Here is a 21,628-nt window from a genome sequence, read left to right as displayed (position 1 = left end):
ATTGGTGGTACTGAATCCAGTCAAAAGCAGACATACTAAAGATAGTGCAAACGCATGTGACAGATGTAACATATGTAAAGACCCCAAAAATAACTGCAGAACAAGTCAAGCTCTCCAGCACTTTCATCTTAAATCGAGCCTACAGTAAGCATATGTTCAGGGTCTGTGTTTGGAGTGCGTAATGTGCACTTGAGAAAAGGGCACAGGGGTATTGTCACAGTAATAAACTCAATTAGTACACAGACTGCTGATTTTTTCATGCAGGCAATTTAACTGAAAAAAACCCCAAACCAGCAAAATAGTGGCTAGACTAAAATAGATGATGTGCTGTGCAGGTTTTGCATTGAATATCCTGGATTTACTTTAAGGACATTCTTTAGAGAATATTGATTGGGATTTTCAGGGGTGGCTAAATGACTTAAAAGAATAACTCCCATCGACTTGTTCCACTGTACAATGAAATAAATCAATAAGGCTTGTTCTCCCTGAGCTATTTAGGGCAAAACCCAATAAAGGATTCAGGTACTCTAACACCTAACTTTTGGGATTTGTTCCTCACTCCGAAGCCCAGGACTTTAAGTTCTGGCCCACCTCCATTGGACATAGGAGTGTCAGCCACCTCGGAAAGGAGCTGGATGCTAAGTAGGAAGCATGTTTGGAAACCGTGATCTCCAAGCTACCTAGAAGACTGAAGGCAGGGACCTGCTTTAGCTCTTGTTCCTCTAAGTCTCTGCCACAACACTCTACTCACCCCTCTTCCTGGCAGCTCTCTCCCTACTGAGAAGGGCACACCCAAACATCTTTTCTTCTTGGGGGCAATAGGCTACAGTCTTGATGATCCAACGAATCTTGAATATTTCGTTTCACAGTTGCAGAACTTCAGCAGAAAAGAAAAGACTTCTACTCCTTGTGGGGTACTTTGGGCACTCTCTACTAGGAGACTGGAGATGTCATGCTGATCTAGACAGTTTCAACATAGATGTGGGTGTTTGTTTTTTTTTTAGATACCCAGAAAGGGGAACCAAATCATTAGACTAATCGATTGGTCTGTAAGAGATGGAGACAGCACTTGCCAGAAGTATAATTCAAGAGGGAGGCACATTTCATTATGTATCAGGTATTTTCAAAGACCCACTCAATAAGGCAGGTCTCACGGAGGATCTAGGGCAAGAAATATGTACTTTCTGATATCCAGGTCAATGTGGGAGGGGAAGAGACATGAAGCAGTTCCAAGGAGGGAAGTGCAACTTGTGCCCAAAAGCAGGAAACAGCCTCAAACAAGGTGGAGTACCTTGTAAGTGGAGGTGCCACTAGGGTTAAGTGGGAGTTGACTGCAGCATTCTTGGATTGGAATTTTTGTACTTAAGTCCCTTTACTCCATTTGAGTCTGTTAGAGCTAATAGTGTCCTTTATTGGCGCTAATTATTATCCACTGCTGGCAGTGTGTCATGCAGGGGGGAAGTCCGGTATTTAACGTGCAATGGAGTTACTGCCCTGAGTCAGAATCTAAAGCTTCATAAGAGGATTGTGCAGGCAGTTATATGAGACTGATGTGCCCTCTATTTTGCTGACGCAAATAAATCCTTAAGTGACTCTGGTGACAGTATTCTGAGAAAAGGAAGTAAAGAGAGCTTGCCAAAGCATCTGTATTTCTCTTGTGCTTTATAGAAAAGACATATGGATCTTCATAGAAAATTATAACCTCCTCAAACAATATAATAGGTAATTATATTCCTGACATAGAATTTTTTTAGCACATTGCATATAAGTATCCTTGTTCAGTTCTGCAGTTTTCTAGAGTGCCCTGGTAAATCTCTTCTTCTTATCCCTTTTAAAACCACAGAACTTTTACATCAGAGACCTCAGAGTTACCCTCCTTTAGTCCTAACAGACCTATGTGCATCCACCACATCAAGTATTTTGGGGGCATACCCTCCCCATCACCCTCAGAGGGGCTGTCTCACACAGGCAACTCCAGTCTTGCCTGGAGACCAACACCTCTGGCTGGGAGCTGTGCAGCTACATTCCTCCCCACATTGAGGCTGAATTCGTAGGCTCAGCACAGCAGGGCACAAACATAGCCCCCCACTGTCGTCTCCACAGGCAGCTTGGAAGGAGCTGCACCGGGCAGCATAGGCAGAGCACTCATGAGATTATCTGCCCCCCCAGTCCCAGTTGCTGTGCCCATTATGTTGGTTCTGAAAATTGCTCATGCCTTGGAAAATTTTGTCAGACATGTTTGCCATTCCTCCTCCACACCCCTTCCAAAGCATAAGTCATCATTGATGCCCAGGCCTTTTATGAGGATACGTGTTTTTCAAAGCACTGTATGAACATTAACTCATTAAGAAAGTACAATTACAATTGTAAATACCTGAAACCTCTTTAGGGTTGCTCCACTGTAACCCAAAAATATCACATGTAATTTTAGTGATACTTGCTCACTGATTGGGGACCCCTGGTGGCCTAGTGGTTAGCATGCAGGACTCTCACCGCTGCAACCCAGGTTCGAATCCCAGTCCCCCCGGGCAGATGGAGCCCGTTAGCCCTGTGAGGCCATCCATCTATGAGAAGGTCGCTCTAAACAAACCTACGTCCTGAGGACCTCACTGCCATTGTCCAAGCTTGCTTGGCCCCGGCAGATGAACCTTAGGATTAAAGGGTGGGCTCAGTTCAGCGCAGGCTGTGTCTCACCTAAAAAATCCATTGCGCAGGCTGGAAAGGTAAAAGACCTTTCCCCAAATCTTTGTTCGCGAAGACTGGCCATTTATATATATGCTCACTGATTATTAAAAAGAAATTCCCCAAGGCTGAAAAGCTGGATGGCAAATTGCAGCTGCAAATCAATTAAAATAATCAAACAAGCCAGAGGTAACTCCCACAGTAAGAGGACTGCTTACAAAGGTAATGTTAATAGAGAATTTACCATCAGGGGTTGCCTGGTTCCCTTTTAATAAAGTATCTATGATTACCTGATTAGCTGATCATTGTGCAGAAAATTTTGTTCTCAATACAGCCGTGAAGACAAAGAAGAGGGAGGTTTTTATCAGAGCTTGTTTATTTAAAATGTATAATTGATTACTTTTTTTTTTTACAGAAGCATGATCCAACAAGCAGCTCACCTCCAACAATATATACTGCTTCTCTTCTCTCCAGTCTGAAATGAGACAGTTTTCTGTCACATGCTTATTTTAGCAAGGTTACTATAATGATCTGGAATAAAGGTAGAACATTTCAATGGGTATGAGAAACTAACCTGTAATGTTTAGAAGCGGTCACCATCCATTATGGTATTACACTAGTCATATGCCATCATTCTAGAATTACGACAACATACCAGCTGTGGTTCTGCCTCCGCATGGTATTATTGGAGAAATAAACTGGTTTGGTTTGATAATATATGAGAAAGTCAAAATATGGTCCACATTTTTCACTGCCACTCACATTTTTAAGGGTGTTTCTTGTGCAGGATACTGGAACACCAATAAACTTGAAAAATTAAAAGAACACATGAAAACTAGACACCTTATGGATGTAACTGTATATTTATTTCTTTTTAAAGAACACTCCTTAAATGTATTTTAAGTCCATATACAAACTTGTTTTCACAGATTTATAATTCACTAAATAGCACAAAATATAATCCAGGTTGTTGGTTTCTTTCATCTGTGCGTATGCATGCGTGTGTTTGAGTGTGTGTGTGTGTGTGTGCGCGCGTGCGTGCACGCATGCTGCTGGTGGTAGTGGTAACCCACCACACATGTTCAAACACAAGCCCGGGCTCCTCCTGACTTTCCTTTAGAGCAAACCTTGCCCAGATGAAGACCCTAGTCTGGAAGACTGTGACTCTCTTGCCCATGAATCCCATTTCAGAAGAGGCCATGGTGGCAGTGCTCTCTGCCTCACCAGCAGGGCCATACACCTTCATCCACCAGACAAGATGGAAAAGAACAGAATGGGAGCCTCCCCTGAAGCTGACCCAGGTACTGCAGTTGGAAGTGACCATCCGTGGAGTTCATGTGCAAGGAAACACCTTTTTCTCCACTCCAAACCCCTCAATGACACTCCTGTGCACTTATTCGGGAGTGAATACGCCCCTTAGTCAGCCCTCACAAGCAGGGGACTGCCAGGGCTTGCCAGGGCCCCGTGTGTCCAGCCAGCAGGCCGGCTCCTCGCCCAGCCCTACACGGCCGTAGGGGCCTCGCCACCCTGCTGCTGGAGGTCAGGGAGCGGCTCATGACACTGCTGGACTCTGCCTCCCGGCAGTCAGCGGTGCCCCGGCTCCAATCCTGGAAGCACCAGCACAGCAAACCTTGCCGGTCCCGGTGAGCTACACAGATGGCACCAGTGATGCACATATTTACATGGGGTGGAATGTTTTCCCATAGCTTTTTTAAGGAGTATATAGATCAACATGTTCACATAAGACCAAATACTTTTAATATATTTATAACTGTTTTATAAAGCTTTGAAAAAACTCACAATAGCACATTGTTTTACTTTAATGCTTTACGGTACTATCAGTTTAAAATCACAATCAGCACTTAAGTTATAGTCAATCCGGCAAACAAGAGACAAAAAAAATTACGAGAGTTAAGAACTGACTGATACATCCTTTATCTTTTTTTTTTTTTTAACTAATGCATAAGTGCAGAATAAGATAAGATACTCTAGTTTAAATATCTTGTTTTACAATATACATTTTGTTCTAATTACGCAACAGTAAATCCCATGCTTCACATAGAAAAGCAATCCACAACATTAAGAAAAAAATTTACAATTTATGAAACAAAGTAAATAAATATTAGTATTACAGAATCAGAGCTGTACATAAAAGCTGTTCAGTTTTAATCATATAAAAATATGTTTTAGTGCAACCTCACATATATTGATGCTGTTCTGTTTTACATCATTTAGATCCAAGTGTCCAAAAAAGGAAAGAAATTACATTTATTACAAAGCAGATACACAAATTCTAAAATATGTACAAATTACTGCTAAAAAAATGCTTATAAGAATATAAGCAAAGTAAAGAAAAGGCACAAACATCTGTACAATTTAAAAGTACCAGACCCAATAAGAATTTCAAATTTAGTTTTGGTCAGGCTCATGATGACTTGTTACTTTATCTAATTCTTTTGATATAACAAAAGTATATATAATAGCAAACTACTGTAACTTAGAACAGGCATGCTGTAAAGTTGAATACTTCTATCTCTATGAAAAAAAATGGTGGTGTAAATGTATGGGTGAAAGTCTCCATGCATCTCAGATCAATGTGGCTTGCTCTTCTCAGATGACTGATCTTTTCTCTCCTGTGTGCTTGATGGGGGGTCGCTCCTGCTGTGAAAGCCCAACTGCCGGACGTCCACAAAGCTCTTGCTGTAAAAGGTGGGATGGGCTAACGCAGTCTGTGATGTACCAAAACTGTCCTGCTCACCACCGTGCAAGTCAGGATGGGTGGCTGAGGCACAGGTCTGGCCTGGCTCAGATCCACTAAAGTGTTTAATGCTAAAATGTGCACTTTCTAAGGGTTTCTGGTGAGGCTCAGAAGGCCTCTGCAGCTGCTCCGCCCCATGCAGAACGGCTTCTTCTGTGGCGATTCGCAGAGAGGCTATGGCTTTTGTACAAGTCTGTATGTTCTCCTCCTGCTCCCTCTCGGTAGCCACGACACTGTCCTCCGATGTGCTCTGTGTCAGCAACAGCAACGGCGAGGAGGGCGTGCTGGAGGGAGTGCTGGAGTGCAAGCTGTGCGGAGAGGTACGTTTCTCATGGTGCTTAGAAATACTATATGATTCTTTTGTAAGGGTTTCCACAGTTCCTCTTTGCTTCTCCTCAGAGACCTCCCTCTGCAGGGCCAAAGTGGACGGAGAATGTAAACCTGAAAGGGCCATGGGTACTGAATGGACCATCTGGATACCCCCAATAGGCATCATGGGGATAGGTGCTCGGATCTGTTGCTGGGAGTGTAGTGGAAGATGACTGAAGACATAGTCACTCGGACCTTCAGGGAACAGGCTAGATCTGCGGTGCTCCATGCCTCCTTTTTCTCCATATACATTGAAGTAAGGTGCCTGAGACAACCCCCTTCTCTGCAACCAGAAAAAAAAAAAAAAGAAAAAAAAAGAAATGTCAGCACTGCTACTAGCAGAATTCTTGTCTGGCTGCCAAACCACCTATCTGCTTTCCTGCCTAATACAACCTCCCTTTCATGAAGCACCTTTCATGCAGATGGATCCCAAAGCATTTGGAAATGCACTAATTGCATATCCAAATAACAGAGGAGATTTTGCTCAGCTCAGACCTACAGGGCTCATGCCTCTGAGGTGAAAGGTAGCAGCTAGTTAAGAGAGCTCAGGAGGCAGCAATTTAGGTCAGGAAGTGAAGAGTATTATATTCAACTGAAACTTTGAAGAGAATTTGGGGTAAACAGATTTTCATTCATCCAGAGAAATTTAGCCTAGAGATCCATCTTATCCTCATTTTTGGAAAACTGTGTTGGCATTTGTAGTCCACACTGGGTATCAAGACTTTGTCGCTGAGAAATACACATCCGAATACCCCCTGCTTATTGCCACTGCTTGGCATAACGGAGAAAATCTGACAGCATGCACGTATTTTCTGCCTTCTGAAAGATTCTGCTCTTGAGCCCCAGAGAAGGCACTTGCTCCCTGTGAGCTTTACCCAATCCCTGATGAAAGGGGTGGGTATTTTCACGGAAGTTCAAGTGCCTCTGTGTAATGAAGATACAAATTTTTCTAGTTATTGAGACAATGAAGAACCATTCTGGCCTCTCTGCAGTGTAAACAATAAATAGTAACAAAAGCACAGGCTTTGCTGTGAGCAAAAGTGATGATTCTGTCCCAGGGAGACTCACCCACTCATAATGGGATTGAGAAGAATGGAGGATTTTGTGATGGCTAATAAAAGCCAATCTTGCAATATTGACATTTTCAGTGCCTTCCCATTAGTTCCTGCCTTGGAAGAATGAATAGTTCCATCTCCACTCAGTATTAAATATGCCCTGGGCTTTTAGTTTTTTTTTTTCATTCTTAAGTTTTAAAAATTGTTTGCTATCTGATGATTAATTATCATTTATTGTTGAACAGAGGAACAATGATTACAGAAGTGCAGGATGACATTTTCATAATTACGTGTGGGATTTGGCCACACAACTCTCGGGGACTCTCACATGAAATTAAATGAACAAAAATGCTCATCTCTGCTCTGTAAATTGACCAAACACCAATCAATTGCCCCAGAGCTCTAACACTACCACAGCCTTGGTGTGGCAGCCCAAGGACTACGGTGCTAAATGCCAATGCATTAAAGTGGCAGCACTTCACTGCTGGAAAATCCTAGCTCTCAAGGCATTAAGCAACCTCTTGATGCCATCTCAGGGAGCTGGTTTAGGGGGCAAGTAAAGATTCAGTTTCTGTGCTACCCAAGGGCTCAACCTCAGTGTGCTCAGATGCTTTGTCCTATTTAATATAAATCAACATTGAGACAGGAAGGGTGACCCATAATCATCAGACTCGAACTTCAGAGATGTTATTTTTCAGAGACTAATCTATGTTGGGAATTTTCCTATTCAGAAAGTGAGATGCTTGAGTCTCATAAAAGAGAAACTGCCATAAGAAAGCACAGTGACAGAACATGATACTGCTGAATGGGGAAAAATTTACAAAATAAACTGCAGTTGCCAATAAACTGCACAAGACTCAGTTAACCTACCCTGTCAGTCCTTCCTATCACTAACCTCACCTCTGCATAGCTACTTGCCCCCTATTTTTTTTTCCATCTTTGGTCTGTAAACTCGTTTCTCAGTCATACTGTCCTCTTGGATGTTTCCTAAGCCATGACATTTATCACTATTGCATCTGACGTGAACTTGGGCAAAGGGAAATTGAGTAAAAGCAACCAAAAAAAAAAAAGAGTAAAACTCATCAAAGAACAAACCTAGTCACGCACAATTCTCTAATTGAGAAAGACATTGGCTTCATGTTGTATCCTGCCCAGTTTCAAAAGGGAATACAGCAACAGTCTGTCCTTGCCAGATAGAGGCAACTAACATGATAGAAACTGCTACACACTTTTAAGATCAGCAGTATCATCCAATGCATGTCTCATATGCCCAATTTTTACATAGACAGTGGCAGTCTGTGCATGTCCACTGGACACCTTCTAAGCCTGGTTGAGTACATATTGGATTATCTTTCCCTAGCTCTGGCAGGTAAGTTTGGAAACAGAAAACATAAATTGTTACAGGCACTAATAACTGTTCCGACCTCTTACCCTGCTTTTATTTCCTTTACCAATATCTAGCATTTTCATACCTACAAGCAGACACATGTATACATATTCATGGGAAAAGACTGTCTTTTTTTAACAAACATCCTGAAAATCCAAAGACTTTATTTGGTTGACATGGCAAGTATTAGATCACAGAGCACAGCACAGGAAGACACAATATCTTTTTGCAGTGCAGTCAGAATGGGTTGCTGCCAGTGCTGTGAGGTTGCTGCCATGCTTCCTCTCTTTGTCAGGTGATGGGAATCCAGTTCATTTCCTATTAATTCTCATTTGTTACAGATTAGCATATTTCCTTTCAACTCCAGATGACATATAATTTCCAAAGCAACAATACTCCGTAGCAGCTTTTCATGAAATGTTCTGAGCTGGTCATAAAGCTAGACTTTCACATCACACCCCTGAGCAAAGCCATATCCAGCTTCACAGGTCCCCCAGAATGCCTCAGGGATGAGATAGGGTTTACCCTGTATCTGGTACATCACCCAAAATAGGCTGTGGGAGATTCAGAGGAAGATCACATTTCAAAGCCAAGCATCCTTCACAGATGTTCTCCGGACAGCCTCAGACCACAGCTTGCAAAAAGAGGTTGGGTGGAAAACAGTGTCTTTGATTACTGTATCATAATGTACTTGAGGTTTTTTAAAGTTAAAAATCAGAAAATGTTGAACTCTATAGTGAAATTCAATAACAGACCATATTACCGATGTGCTTTCTGAAAGACATGATGCTTAATAAAGTGACTAAAACTCTATGTGGACTTCAGTTTCAGGATCAGCTCAATTTGCAGCCCTACTGAGAATGCACCATAGTAGCCCAGATACATCAGTGGACCTATTTACAGTTTACCTGGACTTCAGAAGTGGCTGGCTCTCTGTACAAGAACACATTTCACTCAAGATGATAAAGTAGTGAGTATTTGGGAAGGGATTTAATACCCATATCTGGGATGAACAAAGGACCTTAAGTCCTATCAACTTTAAAGTGGCTATAGAGTGCCTAACTCCCTTCATCCCTTCTGAATATATCAAGACAGGCTTTGGACTTCAAAATAAATGAGATGAGGAACAAAATGGCAACACAAGCAAAATGCACTGCCTCCTAGAAGCTAAAACAGTTGCTAGAGTCAAGTCTGTACCACTCACAACAAGATATATTCACAATCTCATGATATCTAGTCCTGGGGCTGAAAGAAGAGGCAAAAGCTCTGGTCTGCACTAGGTAGTAGAGGGATGCATTAAGACTTGGCACAAGCAGGAATGGAGTGAAACTGGATTGGTGTTGGATGCCATATTCACAATACAAGTGTAGTGGGCTTGGAGGGGAAGGTTTCTTTGGATTAGTGCTATGCGGTCTCTTTTCACTCACTTGAATGGCCACTCACAGTTCTAGTGCATCTGCTGCACTCCTGGAGAACAATTTTTCAGTTTAATTTCATCTGACAACAATCCAGATCACTTACTCCAAGACTGCAATTTGAGTCAAAGCACAATAAATGTGACAACAGAGACATATGCCTGATCCAAAATAAAATGGTAACAGAGATTCACTCAGGGTGAACAAATGCAGCCTTCCTATTCCTTCTCTTTCTCTCAGGACTGGCAGAAAATGACTGGGGAGAAGAATCGAAGCCCTCCAATAATAGCATCAACCTCCTCAGAAAGGAAAGAAACCTCTGGCATTCACAGAAGAGGAGACCCCAAATTTATTTAGAGAACAGAGTATCTGCCTTTAATTTTAAAGACATCAATTTAACTTGTGAAGGCCAAGTGTGCCCCAGCATAAACCAGAGCCTTAGGCTACTTTGGAGAGAGTATTTTGTTATCAACTGTCAAAGGAAAAAAAAAGTGTATTTTTCTGTATTTTTGTACAACATAAAAAATTAGGTATTTTCCCTGTGCTCTTTTCCACTTCCCAAAGAAATAATTTCAATTGCTTTCTACGTGGTGCTTTCAGTGCCAGAACACTTCACAAGTTCTTTGCACAACACCACCAAAGTGCATGGACATTCGACACGAAGCAACGTAAAGGGGAACTAGACCAGCACTGGCCAAAGAGACTAGAGCAAATACATCAACTTCAGCGGAGAAGAAATAAAACTGGCCTCTTCTGGGAACTGCAGGCAGCAGAAGCACATAACAATTCTTATTCCTGCAAGGACTGGGAACCCAATGCAGCTCTTAAAAATATTGTGAGGATTGTAAGCTGGCATGTGCATCACTGATGCAGCTGCTAATGATATTCTGATTTGCTGGATTTCACTACTCTGAAAGTGAAAACCAGCCTTTATTCCTTTTTCTTCTCTGACAGCTTTCATTTATAGCAGCTCAGGTGTTATTTGTCTTCCCACACATTGAGTATAATAACTTGTGTCACTTAACTACTGTTTGGCTAAAGTACATCTTCCAGAAAGGCATCAAGAGGTGAGGAATCCATCTTTCCTTCCTTGCAATTGTTTGTTGTGATGGGTAATCATCCTCACTTGTCATTTTTTCATTTAAATTTGCCTGGGCTCCACTTCCAGTGATGCCTGTATTAAGGTCACAGTGACTCTACCGAGATCTGGGCTTCCCTCTCGAAACACTCAACAAGCCACTGAGTTACTGATGATTTCTGTAAGATAATTGACTTGGGTTTTCACTGCCACATGACTGATCCTACCTCAAAAATAAGGTAAGTTTTAGAATTCCATCTGGCGTGGTGGACTTTTCAAAAGAAGGAGCTAGGAGTGCTAAAAAAGTCCTTACAATGTGCTAAACACCTTGCTGGAAGGTGTGCATAACACACAAGGAAAATGTAACAGCAAGAACTGTCAGATGACCAAGGATGACTGTTAATGTACCCTTTTGCTACTATCATTACACATCCAAAATCTCTACTACAGGATGCCAGTGTGTCTTATGTGGGACATGAAGGACTGGAGCACCCTGCACAAAGTCAGCTGTAGCATCCCATATAATCCCATCCATTTGATACTAAGACATCAGGACAGTTAAACTGGTGGCTCTTCATCCTCTTGAGCTTCCTCACTTTGTCAATAGAACTGCTGGTGGGATTTGTATCCTCTTTCAGCTATGCAGTGATCACTCCTATGAGAGTGCAGCAGGGTTTCAGTGGACCACTTAATCAGCCACCCCTCTCCAGCTTGCCTAGGCTGAACCCACACATACAGGCTGAGGATGCAGGCAGTGAGAGGGCAGCCACAACATCAAACATGGTGAGGGAAGCATAGTAAATAAATAAGCAGATGCATTTATAGCAAGGCTATTCCTTACCTTTAAAGACCAAATCTATTTGTGAAGGGAGTGCTTTTGAATGGTAGAGCTGGTTAAAAGTGCCAATCTGGTAGTTACTGAGAACTGATTTACTGAAAGGGAACAGCACAGACAGCAGCTGTGCAAGTTTTGCATATTTCCACCCAGACGGTTGCGTCCCTGTTGAAACAGCCAGTTGTGATGGCACTTTCTGTAGGGCAGACAGCTGCCTGCTCCTCTCATACAATAATATTCCTAAAATTCCAGCTACAGATCCTGATTTCAATGGGCACTCTGCTATTCTGAGAGGTTTCATTTATCTTAGCATTTTTATTCCATTAAACAATACTCAACAATGGGGACTAAACCTCAGAGACAGGGCCTTAAGCCTTGATCTTGGCTTGATCCCATCTGATCTGGGAAACAGAAGATTTTTTACAGTGGAGAAACAAGCCTCACACACCATGTAAGCTTCCTGGGCCATTTAAAAAATGACATTTCATAAATATGGAGGGAGAAAATGCAAACCAGCCTAATTTTATTGAAGTTAATGGAGCTACTCAGGGTTGTACCAAATGAAGACTCAACCCCCTATAGTCTGACTCTAGTGCATCCAATTGAATCAGCATCCTGACCTGGTCACTGTCTATTCCAAGTTTCTTGCATTTGTTCCAGGACTTTCCACCAAGGCTCAAAGTCTAAGCCTTCTTCTTCTACAAAGCTGCAAAGATTTTTAAAATGCTATGCATAAATTTGGTAAGAGCACTGTTTTTGAAGAGAGGAATGAAAATATTCTTTCATACTTACTGAATGTCCCACTGGAATAGATTCAGACTGCAAATATTGACCCATGGACAGTGCTGGATTATGGTATAAGCCCCTCCGGGGAGATGCCGCTCTAACTGAGGCCATATATCTCCTCTCTCGCCTAGGAGACAAATCTCTTCGAACAGATGCATCTTTCCCTGGTGACATTGGTCTCCTTGGTGACAGGTGACGTCTTGGTGACACATCCCGTCTTGGTGATAACTCTCTCCTCAGCACAGCCTCCTTTCGTGGGGAAAGGTGCCTCATAGGTGAAATATCTCTTCGGGGTGACAGATGCCTTCTGGGTGACAAATCCCCTTTTGGCATTAAATACCTCTTTGGTGAGTTATCTCTGTAGGGTGAAGAATCATAGCCAGGTGACGATTGTCGACTGGAAGGTGAGAGGTCCCTTGGAGATGAACTGGGGTCTAAGCAAAGTGTGTAATCCTCATCCATGCAGCTAGGTATGTCCAATCTGTCTTTATCGGGCTCTGAATCTGTACTCTTACTCTGGAAAAACCTCTGATATTCTGTCATTTGTGTATCTTCACAGGAGTCGCTTGGTGTTACAAGCTGAGTAACCTGAATGCTAGGTAAGGTGACCAAGTAACTGATGAGGGAAGAGTGTCCCACTGAAAGGGAGCCCTCGGGGGAAGCCCTCTGTGATGCCCCAGCCGAGTTCACGGACAAGGAGGAGAATCGAGGGGGCTGCGGGCTGGTGCTTCTTGATCTGGTTTTTGGTGTCGAGTCTCCCTGAGTATCATCAAAATCATCCTCATCTTCATCATCATCATCATTGTCATCGCCATCCTCGCCATCTGATTCCTCCGCATCAGAAAACTGGTGCTCTGCTGACAGGCCTGCCAGGTTGCTGCTCTTCTCTGCCTCCTGTTGCATGTCCTCCATGTTTTCTGAAATAGCCACAGCAAGTAAAAATGGTGAGCACATACCCCACCTCTTACACCTTATGCCACATTCATCCCCCACCCACCCACTGTCATTGCTGGATGCTCTTCATCTGGGATGGCTACACAAAGCCATTCTTCATAGTCTGAAACCATATTTTTTCAAAATAATACCTTAAAACCTTATCCTTGAAAGAAGTATAAAAGCAAATTCATCCTACACTACGTTGCAACTTCACTAAATGTTGCCATCTCTCACATTTTAAGTGGAAAGGTTGGGAACTTTGTATGAGACAGATGACAACAGGCCATACTTTTATTTCTAGCTCCTCTGCATGTATCTTAATAAAAATGTAACTCGGAGAACTGAATAGGATTTATTTTTTATACTTCCTGTTTATTAAAAAGATACTTCTTAATTAAAAAAATGCCCCAAATATTCTTAATATCCCAGTATTAGCCAGGCACTGTGCTAAAGTGCAATGAGTCATTTGCATACTCCAGAAGCCATTCCAACTAAATTAAATCATTCTGACATACCTGCTTCTTCAGTTTCAGCATCATCTACAGATGTCATTGATACTCCAAGCTCCAGGCATTTTTTCATGTGTGCTTTAGACTTCATATGTTTTGTCAGATTTCCTATGGATCAGAGATTATTCTAATTAATGGACAACAGCAAAGATCACTCTTCAAGTCAGGTTTCAGTGTATCTTAACTCTGTCATTCTGCAGATGACGGGTTTTAGCTTTAAAAAACACCACAACAGACAGGTCTGACTCATACAACCCATTGCCCTCAGAGCCTGTTCTATTGAGAATGGATTCTTATATCTTAAAAAAATAAAAAATTCCAATAAACTCAGGGCCTGAAAGGTATATAGGCAGCTCTCCAATTTTCCACGTGACATTTAGGCACCCCAGCAAGCTGCAGAACTAACTTCTGGATGTTATCTATTTCTGGGCTCAGTGTTCACAATACGTACAGACTGCCCAGACATCGAAGTAAGTCCACTGCACAGCAGCCATTCAGGGCTCACACTCCTAGTTACGCTGTGGTACTTTCAAGATAAGGGTTCTTCTATTTACCTCACATGTAGCTTCCAAATGTTCAGAGTATTTGAAGCATTTTGAGGCAAAAATATCCCACCAACTTCTCTATGCAATTTTACCATCTAGCTGCAATCTCTCAACTGAGAGGAGCTGTACTTGCAGCATTCACCTGGGATGTGGGAAATTCAGGTTCAGCTCCCAGATTTAAAGTATGGATTTGAATCAGACAGAGATTTGAAATCAGATCTCCCATTACCCTGAGGGAGCAATCTAACATTAGACTATTGACTTTCTGGAGTGCCTGTCTTGGTCTGTTTTTTCACAGATAAGAAAACTGGGTTGAAACTGGCCCCAAGATACATTTCATGACAAAGAATCTTGAGCATAAAGCACAAGCTGGAGAATATCACTCTAATCCATTATCCACTTCAGTCTCATTTGCAATGCACAACAGGGAAAGCAAGGCACAAGAAAACCCAATCCACTACAAAGAAATGGTGCTTCTTAGCTCAAGCAAGGCCCTCTGTCAATGCATTTATGCTGCTTGTGGGACCCCAAACAGCATCTCCAGATGGTGTGTGTGGCACATGCAACCTGGGCGCAGGAACACTGCACCACTCTGCTGGATAGTGGAGGTGTGCTTAGAAGCTCACAAGCCAGGCTCTTCTTCTTTGACATTCAGACACAGCTAGTTCAAATAATTTCCTTGCCAGTAGGAGTTTCTTACTGTGCTTGTGCACTGCATGAAAAGGCTAACTGGCCATTGATGCTTCTGGATAGCTAAATGCTCAGAGTGTACAATGAAAACCTAAGTGCCTCTGAAAGTCTGTCCCCTACTGCTCTCAGCAGAATAGCAACAATAGTTATGAGGCTGACAACTGCTCATAAGCAGTAATACACCAGTTAAACACATCTTGTACCTCAAAGGCTAACTTAGTCTCTTCCTACTCATGCCCTTCTTGTGCAATAGCATACCACCTCCTCTGTGTTTCTTCTTTGACAGAAATGCCAGCCTCAGCAAGCAATTTCACATTTTTTTTCCACGCCATCTCCTCTTCCTGGAATGTCCTCTATGAACACAGCTGTAAAACCACAATACTCCTTCAAGTCCCTCCTTAAGACCCATTCCTCTAGCAATGTCAAATGTAAGCAATGATATGAGAGCAGCTCACCAGATGGTCTATTGGGACTACAAACAAGCAGCTCCTTGTCTTTGTCTCTACATGCCCATGAAAAGTACTCATCTTAAATTAGGTTGATGGGTCTACTACCATCCATCAGTTATTCCCATCTTTGGCACAGGAAGAAGTGCTGGAGTCAGGGAAACTATTACAATGCTCAATCCTCAAAACAGCCATGAAGCTGTACTGGGATCTTGGGAGAAATTTCCTTCAACTTCCTTTCTCCCCCTTCAACTAAGTTCACTGCACTGGGACCAGAATCTATTTCCCTTGTCTGCCAAAGGGAAGCTAAGAAACTGAGAATGTAAGGCTCATTTGGCTGTGCTACAAAGAAATGCTACCAGAGGAAAGGATTTTTTCTTTTAAGGAGATGGTTGCACCACAAATCTGAATTCCAAAGAATATCATTATCTGTGGCCTCAGGGTGACAAATGGAAGCTTTTTTCTGTGCTGATAAATACATGTGAACAGAAGCTATCAGATCTTTATTCATAATTAATGCCACAGTGGATGGAGTAGCCCATCTGGGAGACATACATAATTTATAAACTTGAAACTGACCCACTGTAAAGCCCATGAAGGCATGTTTCCCTCAGCAGCTGATGCTCTGCTTCTACATTATGTCATAAGAAGTGTACTCTCCTGGTAGCATTTAAGTGTTGCTGCAATTAAAATTTGCACTATGTAACAATGTTGGCAGAGTACTATTTTTCAGGGGAGTTCTTATGCTACTACATTTTCTCTGCAGACAGAAGGACCAGCCAAGAGCCTATAGCTCTTAATGAAGCTATTCAAGGAGTCTCGGAGTCTCACAAAATCCCTGGATCAATTGAACAGAAGCAAACAAACTCTCTCACACAGTCCTGTACACACAAACACAATATTTCTATTGTGAAGAAAATTTTCTTCTTGATTGCAATGGATGCTTGGATCCCAGATGGCAAAATACCCAGAAGTGGCCAGAGTTCAGCAAAAAGGGTCAAGTACCTTTAGTTTTGAAGGCAAAGTTGCACAACTTGCATACGTAAGGCCGGACATCAGTGTGAGTGCGGATATGTTTTTTGAGCATGCTTGGCTTTTTGCAGCGAATGCCACATTCTTCACAAATGTACTTTCCTCGGCCACGACCTCTGACATAGACATAATCCTCATTTGATTTATACCTGTTGGAAGAGAGTATTTAAATCATACAGACTCTAGGTCTCACACATGTACAAACATCACCTCTGTGCATCTGATCCTGATCCTGTATATATCTCATCAAAGCAAATCCACAGAAATATAAAAGAACTACTGAATTTTCACTCTGGAACTCACAAAGTATTGGCCTTTCAGTGAATGCACTGAAAAAACACAGTGTGTTTAAAGAATCTGAGACCAACAGGTTGCAGTATGTGTTCCTAAAGGAACATAAAGTTGAGTTCACTCAGGTACCTGATGCTTTAGAAATAAAATGGGAAACTTCCAACATGGATACTTAGCGGAAAGCTATTAAAGGACTTTTTCTTAGCACAGGCATAAGCTTATCATACTATTTTTGCTGATTACATACTGTGTAGTTAGAAAATAAATAAGATATGCAAATCTATGTAAAGCTGTACATTGCCTTTATTATCATGCTAAATCATTAATATTGAAATCTAAAAGCGTCCAGGGAATCCGCTCAGGCTGTTCTGAGGTTTGAAGAGTGCTGGGCATTCCTTCAAGGGAGAATTCCATCCAAATACAGAAAGTGCAAGAACTGAGAAATAATATTTTTTCTGCCCTCTGTCCTCCATTGCCCTCTCCCTAAGCAGCACAAAGTACTTTCAGTCACCCTGTGGATGCACAGCCCCCAAACTGTCTTTGGTACTGACAGTCAGTACCCTAAATAAGAAAGGGACTGTGAGAAAGATTCTGTTAATGAGATGATAATTCTGCAAGAAGCAAGTTGCAATTTTTGCGTTACAGAGCTGGAACATTTTTCAAGTGTGCTTTTCTTAGATGAACACTTCTTCCATATGTTCAGCTATATCACTGGCAATATACATACTGAAGTTAATATCTTAGAAAAACAAAAAACAGTCTCCTGTTCTCATGTCTCTCGTTACCTATTAAACACATCAGCTCCTCTTCTAGATGTAGATGTCTAAATTCAGGGTGTTTTATCTCATTTCCAATAAAGTTGGCCCTCTCCCTATTCCTTTATTGTTCCTGGCACCATGGGCAAAACTAGCATAGTCTAATGTAATTTAATATTTAGTCATCTCTCTGTTTTTCTGTATAACATTTCCGGGATTCTGCTCTTCTCTGCCCCATTTCCCAGGTTCTCCTTCATATACACATGTCAATGACTGCCAGTCATCTCTCTATCCACTGCTTCATCAAGTACCTCCAGGTTTTCTCCCACAGACAGAAAAAATGTCCATTATTGTTTGAAATACTGCCATTTTATCTTCTTTATCTCTCCTTACAGTTTGATTTTGCTGGGATGAAATCTACCATATCACTTCTGATTGATACTGGTAAGATAAATGCTGTGTTATAACATGCTTTTCAGTTGCTCCATCTCTGCTGTTCTTCTGCTTGACCTCATTCCACTGGCTTCTGTCACCTGTCAGATCCCATTGGGCACAAAGAAAATAATACAAGATCTGTGCCTTCATCATTCATATAGATGGTTTTTGGCCATAACTGACCTTGACTCTTTAAGTATGCTTCATCATAACAACAACTGAAAGAGAAATGATACATACAAACTTGACATTTAAAGAAAGCCTGATCCAAAAAGTAAAAGACCAGAAGACTGAGTCTATGGTGATTATCTTTTAGCCCTCAGGAATATTAGATCTTACTATTTAACTTGTGCCTCTCTTAAAGGTTTGAGTAATTTCCCACCTTCTACTACATGACGTTCACGTAAAGACTTTGGTCACTGCTGCCCGTGTTTGATTCGACTGGGACTCTTGAGTTAAAAAGCATTAACAAGTCTCAGAGTCCCACAATTTCTATCCAAAATGTTATTTATTGGAATTTTTCAGTTCGAGTCTATTACTGATAGATATAAAAGAGCAAACATAAGCAAACTGTGAACTCTTGCGGTCAGCTGATAATGTCATTAAGCTAGATGGCAGGTAAGCAGGCACGCTTGCCCTGTCCCTCCTTTCTTTTCATGCCATTAGTAACTATCTGTACTACAGCAAGTACTGAACTTCGAATTACTGCTTGAGGAACACTGCTTCACATCCTATCGGGATTTTGCAGTCACAGACGATGGGAAGCAGATTTTGTGATTCAGATAATTTCACCTGAATCAAGGCACCTGCTAGAGGTAATAATATGATGGTTAGTTTCTCCCTTCAAAACTCCCTTTGATGCAATGCTTACAAAATGCTCCTGATGGGCTTTAGTTCAGTGAGGTGGTGATGTGCTCTGACATCTGGTGGTACTAGGCTGATGGCTGGATGATCTTAGAGGTATTTTCCAACCGTAACAATTCTATAATTCTGTGATCTACTTTTTGTCTCAACTGCATTGATTCTGCTCCTTCAGCTTCTCACTCATCTCCAGCCCCATCTATTTGCTTTTTCCCCAGTTGCCATACAAGCGCTCCACCACCCGGCACAAAGCAGCTGCACAGCTGCACTTCACTGCCAGGTGGACAGGTTTTCCCACAACCCAGACCCTGACAATAACAGATCTTTCTCAGCTATGGATTCTTTGCACCTATGAACCAAAAGCAATGACAAAGCCTAAGAAAACCCACTCCCCATGACAACTGAAAATCAAAATGAAACAAGATATCACCAGGCACATTTATCTGTACAGGAGAGAAAATGTGAAATGAAGATGACTGACATTTGTTACATAGTTCCTTGCACTACTTGCTGAGAGGAGATGAAGATGAGATTGACAAGAGAAGAACAGAATAGCTCTACCAACAGAAAAAAGCAAGCAAGAATGGAAACCCACTCATGTAAAAAACTAGCTTTCAGAAGTCATAAACAACAACCTGAAGAGAAGAACAAATTCAATAACCAGGACCGAAAACAATGGAAGATATGGTAATACTAAGTTATATTATATCCACTTAAAAAATAGCCAAACTAATGAAAAGAATGAATCTATTCTTCCACAAATAATTCATGTAAAAGGTACCATAAAATGATGATGCATAAAAAAAGAGTGGACCTATTGACACTGCAACACCTCATTTGCTGTAGTTTTGCAGGTTATATGTTTCTATGACGAAGCCCCAATCTATTGCACAGACTTTTGTTCTCCCCACTCTCCAAAAATTAATGTGCACATCAAGGTTTCTTAAGTTTTGTTTTACTCAAACAATATCTAAACATAGTCAAATATTACTAGGAGATATTTCTAGGTGAAGTGTGAATTATATGCTTTACAAAAACAGTTTCATAAATCTTACTGGTGTACAGGAAAACTTAAGGTGGTGTAAGTAAAATGCAAAATTTCTTAAAGAAGGTATTAAACAGTAGAGGTTTTTTATGGAGTGATCTCCTGCAGTTCACACTGATCTGAATCCTCCTTTAAGTTGCTTTTCTTAACACATTTTTACTCTTCTGACCTCTCATCACACAGCTTACATCAGTGCAGACTGTCTTCAGCAGGGTCATCCAAATTCAGAAATGATACATAACAGGAAGCAGGCAAATTTTATACTTCAAAGTGGGTGTGAGTTGAAACAACAGCTCTTTAAATTTTTCATAAACTTAGGCTCACTGCTGAATTTGGGTCACTCTTTTAAAGCCAGTCTACTGGCTTGGGTATGACAAGGTACAGCTACAGAGAACAGTCAGGATCAGGGTGTTTGGGCCAGCATACCTATAAAAATCTCCAAAATAGCCTTTTCAGTCTTTCGAGCAAGATGTAGGCTATACTCCTTCAGTGTTGCCGACTATAGAGAAGTGTCAACGTTAATTTCATGGAGACTATTCAACCTTAGTGAAAAACATGTCAATGAAGGACAACTGAAATTTTAAAGGGTACAAACTGACAGGAGAAGGAAATGGATGTACGAATTTCTCACACCTCCTTTTTGAGCTATTTATTTACCCCAATAAAACAGTGCTGTGAGACCATCTGAGTTTGGTAAGACTGAAAAACACACTTTGTTCAGCCACCTGACTATTCTCCACTAAAAACTGGCAAATTAACTGCATTGTGTCAGAATTCTGTAAAAGAAACTAAACAATATTTTAGAGCATACTGCAGAGACAAGTATCTATCTCATTTTCTTTTCATAACAAGTTTCATAAGCCTCAAAACAATGTTAATGGGGTTTCAAGTCTCCTTTTCCCCTCTTTGTTTCTATTATCACTTGAGTGATAGATTGCCACAGTAGAATTAAACATTATTTTATCAGCCATATACGAATTAGGCTTAGATACCATAGATTTCATTGGCATCTTGCATTTTATCTCCAAAATCCAACCTCAGTAAATAATGAAGTATTACAAGAATAAGACTAAGCATGCATAGTCAATCCATTCAAGCGACTGGAAGTATACAGCATCTAAAAATGGAAAGACATCCTCCTGAAGGTCTTTAAATACAAAGACAGGGTATAGAAAATATCAAAATGTTAATAGTTTATCAATTTCCCTATGACCTAAGGAATTAAAGCAACAATTTTGAGTGAGTGCTCTCACACAGATGGAAAACAGAATTGTCCTAGTAGTAAAGTTGAGCCTAAAGTAAGTATACAGGTATCCTGCAGTTTGTTTTAAGACTGACAAATACACAAAAAAAGGAGAGGCTTAGGAGCTACAAGACATGGCAAGAATACAGGACACTGTTCACATCCTAATTCATTCATATTCACTTTCAAATGTCTTTAAAATGACAGTCTGAGCTTGACATTTCCAGTTATATTTTCTTACCCTCCTTCAAAGATTTTAATTCGTATCGGCTCAGTTTGTTTGGATGCAATGTCTTTATCTCCATGAATGTCTCCTTTTACTCTTTCTTTTATAATATTCCCCACTACTTTCTTTTCAAGCTTGCTGCCAAACAAGAAGAATGGCTCGTGTTTCATCTGTAGAACAAAGTCAAGGAAGGGTGTTACTGCTGGAGCACACAATAAATGCACACTTCATTTCAAATACTTTTAACAT

At 41.2% G+C, this 21,628-nt stretch overlaps 1 protein-coding gene across 9 annotated transcripts in view; it reads right to left on the bottom strand.

Moving 5' to 3' along the window:
- Window positions 1–4,423: 4,423 nt before the first annotated feature.
- Window positions 4,424–21,628, bottom strand: part of HIVEP2 (human immunodeficiency virus type I enhancer binding protein 2) — a 138,976-nt gene continuing 121,771 nt past the window's right edge. For all 9 annotated transcript variants that reach the window (XM_027689544.1, XM_027689533.1, XM_027689554.1 and 6 more), the window contains 5 exons: window positions 21,395–21,549; window positions 16,497–16,672; window positions 13,817–13,918; window positions 12,372–13,282; window positions 4,424–6,092 (listed from right to left, as the gene is read on the bottom strand). In XM_027689544.1, the coding sequence (XP_027545345.1) occupies window positions 5,274–6,092; window positions 12,372–13,282; window positions 13,817–13,918; window positions 16,497–16,672; window positions 21,395–21,549 (2,163 nt within the window). In that variant the 3' untranslated portion in view covers window positions 4,424–5,273. The remainder of the gene's footprint in view (window positions 6,093–12,371; window positions 13,283–13,816; window positions 13,919–16,496; window positions 16,673–21,394; window positions 21,550–21,628) is intronic.

The sequence above is a fragment of the Neopelma chrysocephalum genome, unplaced genomic scaffold (genome assembly GCF_003984885.1).
Source record: "Neopelma chrysocephalum unplaced genomic scaffold, ASM398488v2 Primary Assembly neopelma1_23, whole genome shotgun sequence".
NCBI classification, from domain to species: Eukaryota; Metazoa; Chordata; class Aves; order Passeriformes; family Pipridae; genus Neopelma; species Neopelma chrysocephalum.
Note: the sequence above shows the minus strand (reverse complement) of the source record. Positions and strands in the feature narration are given on the sequence as shown.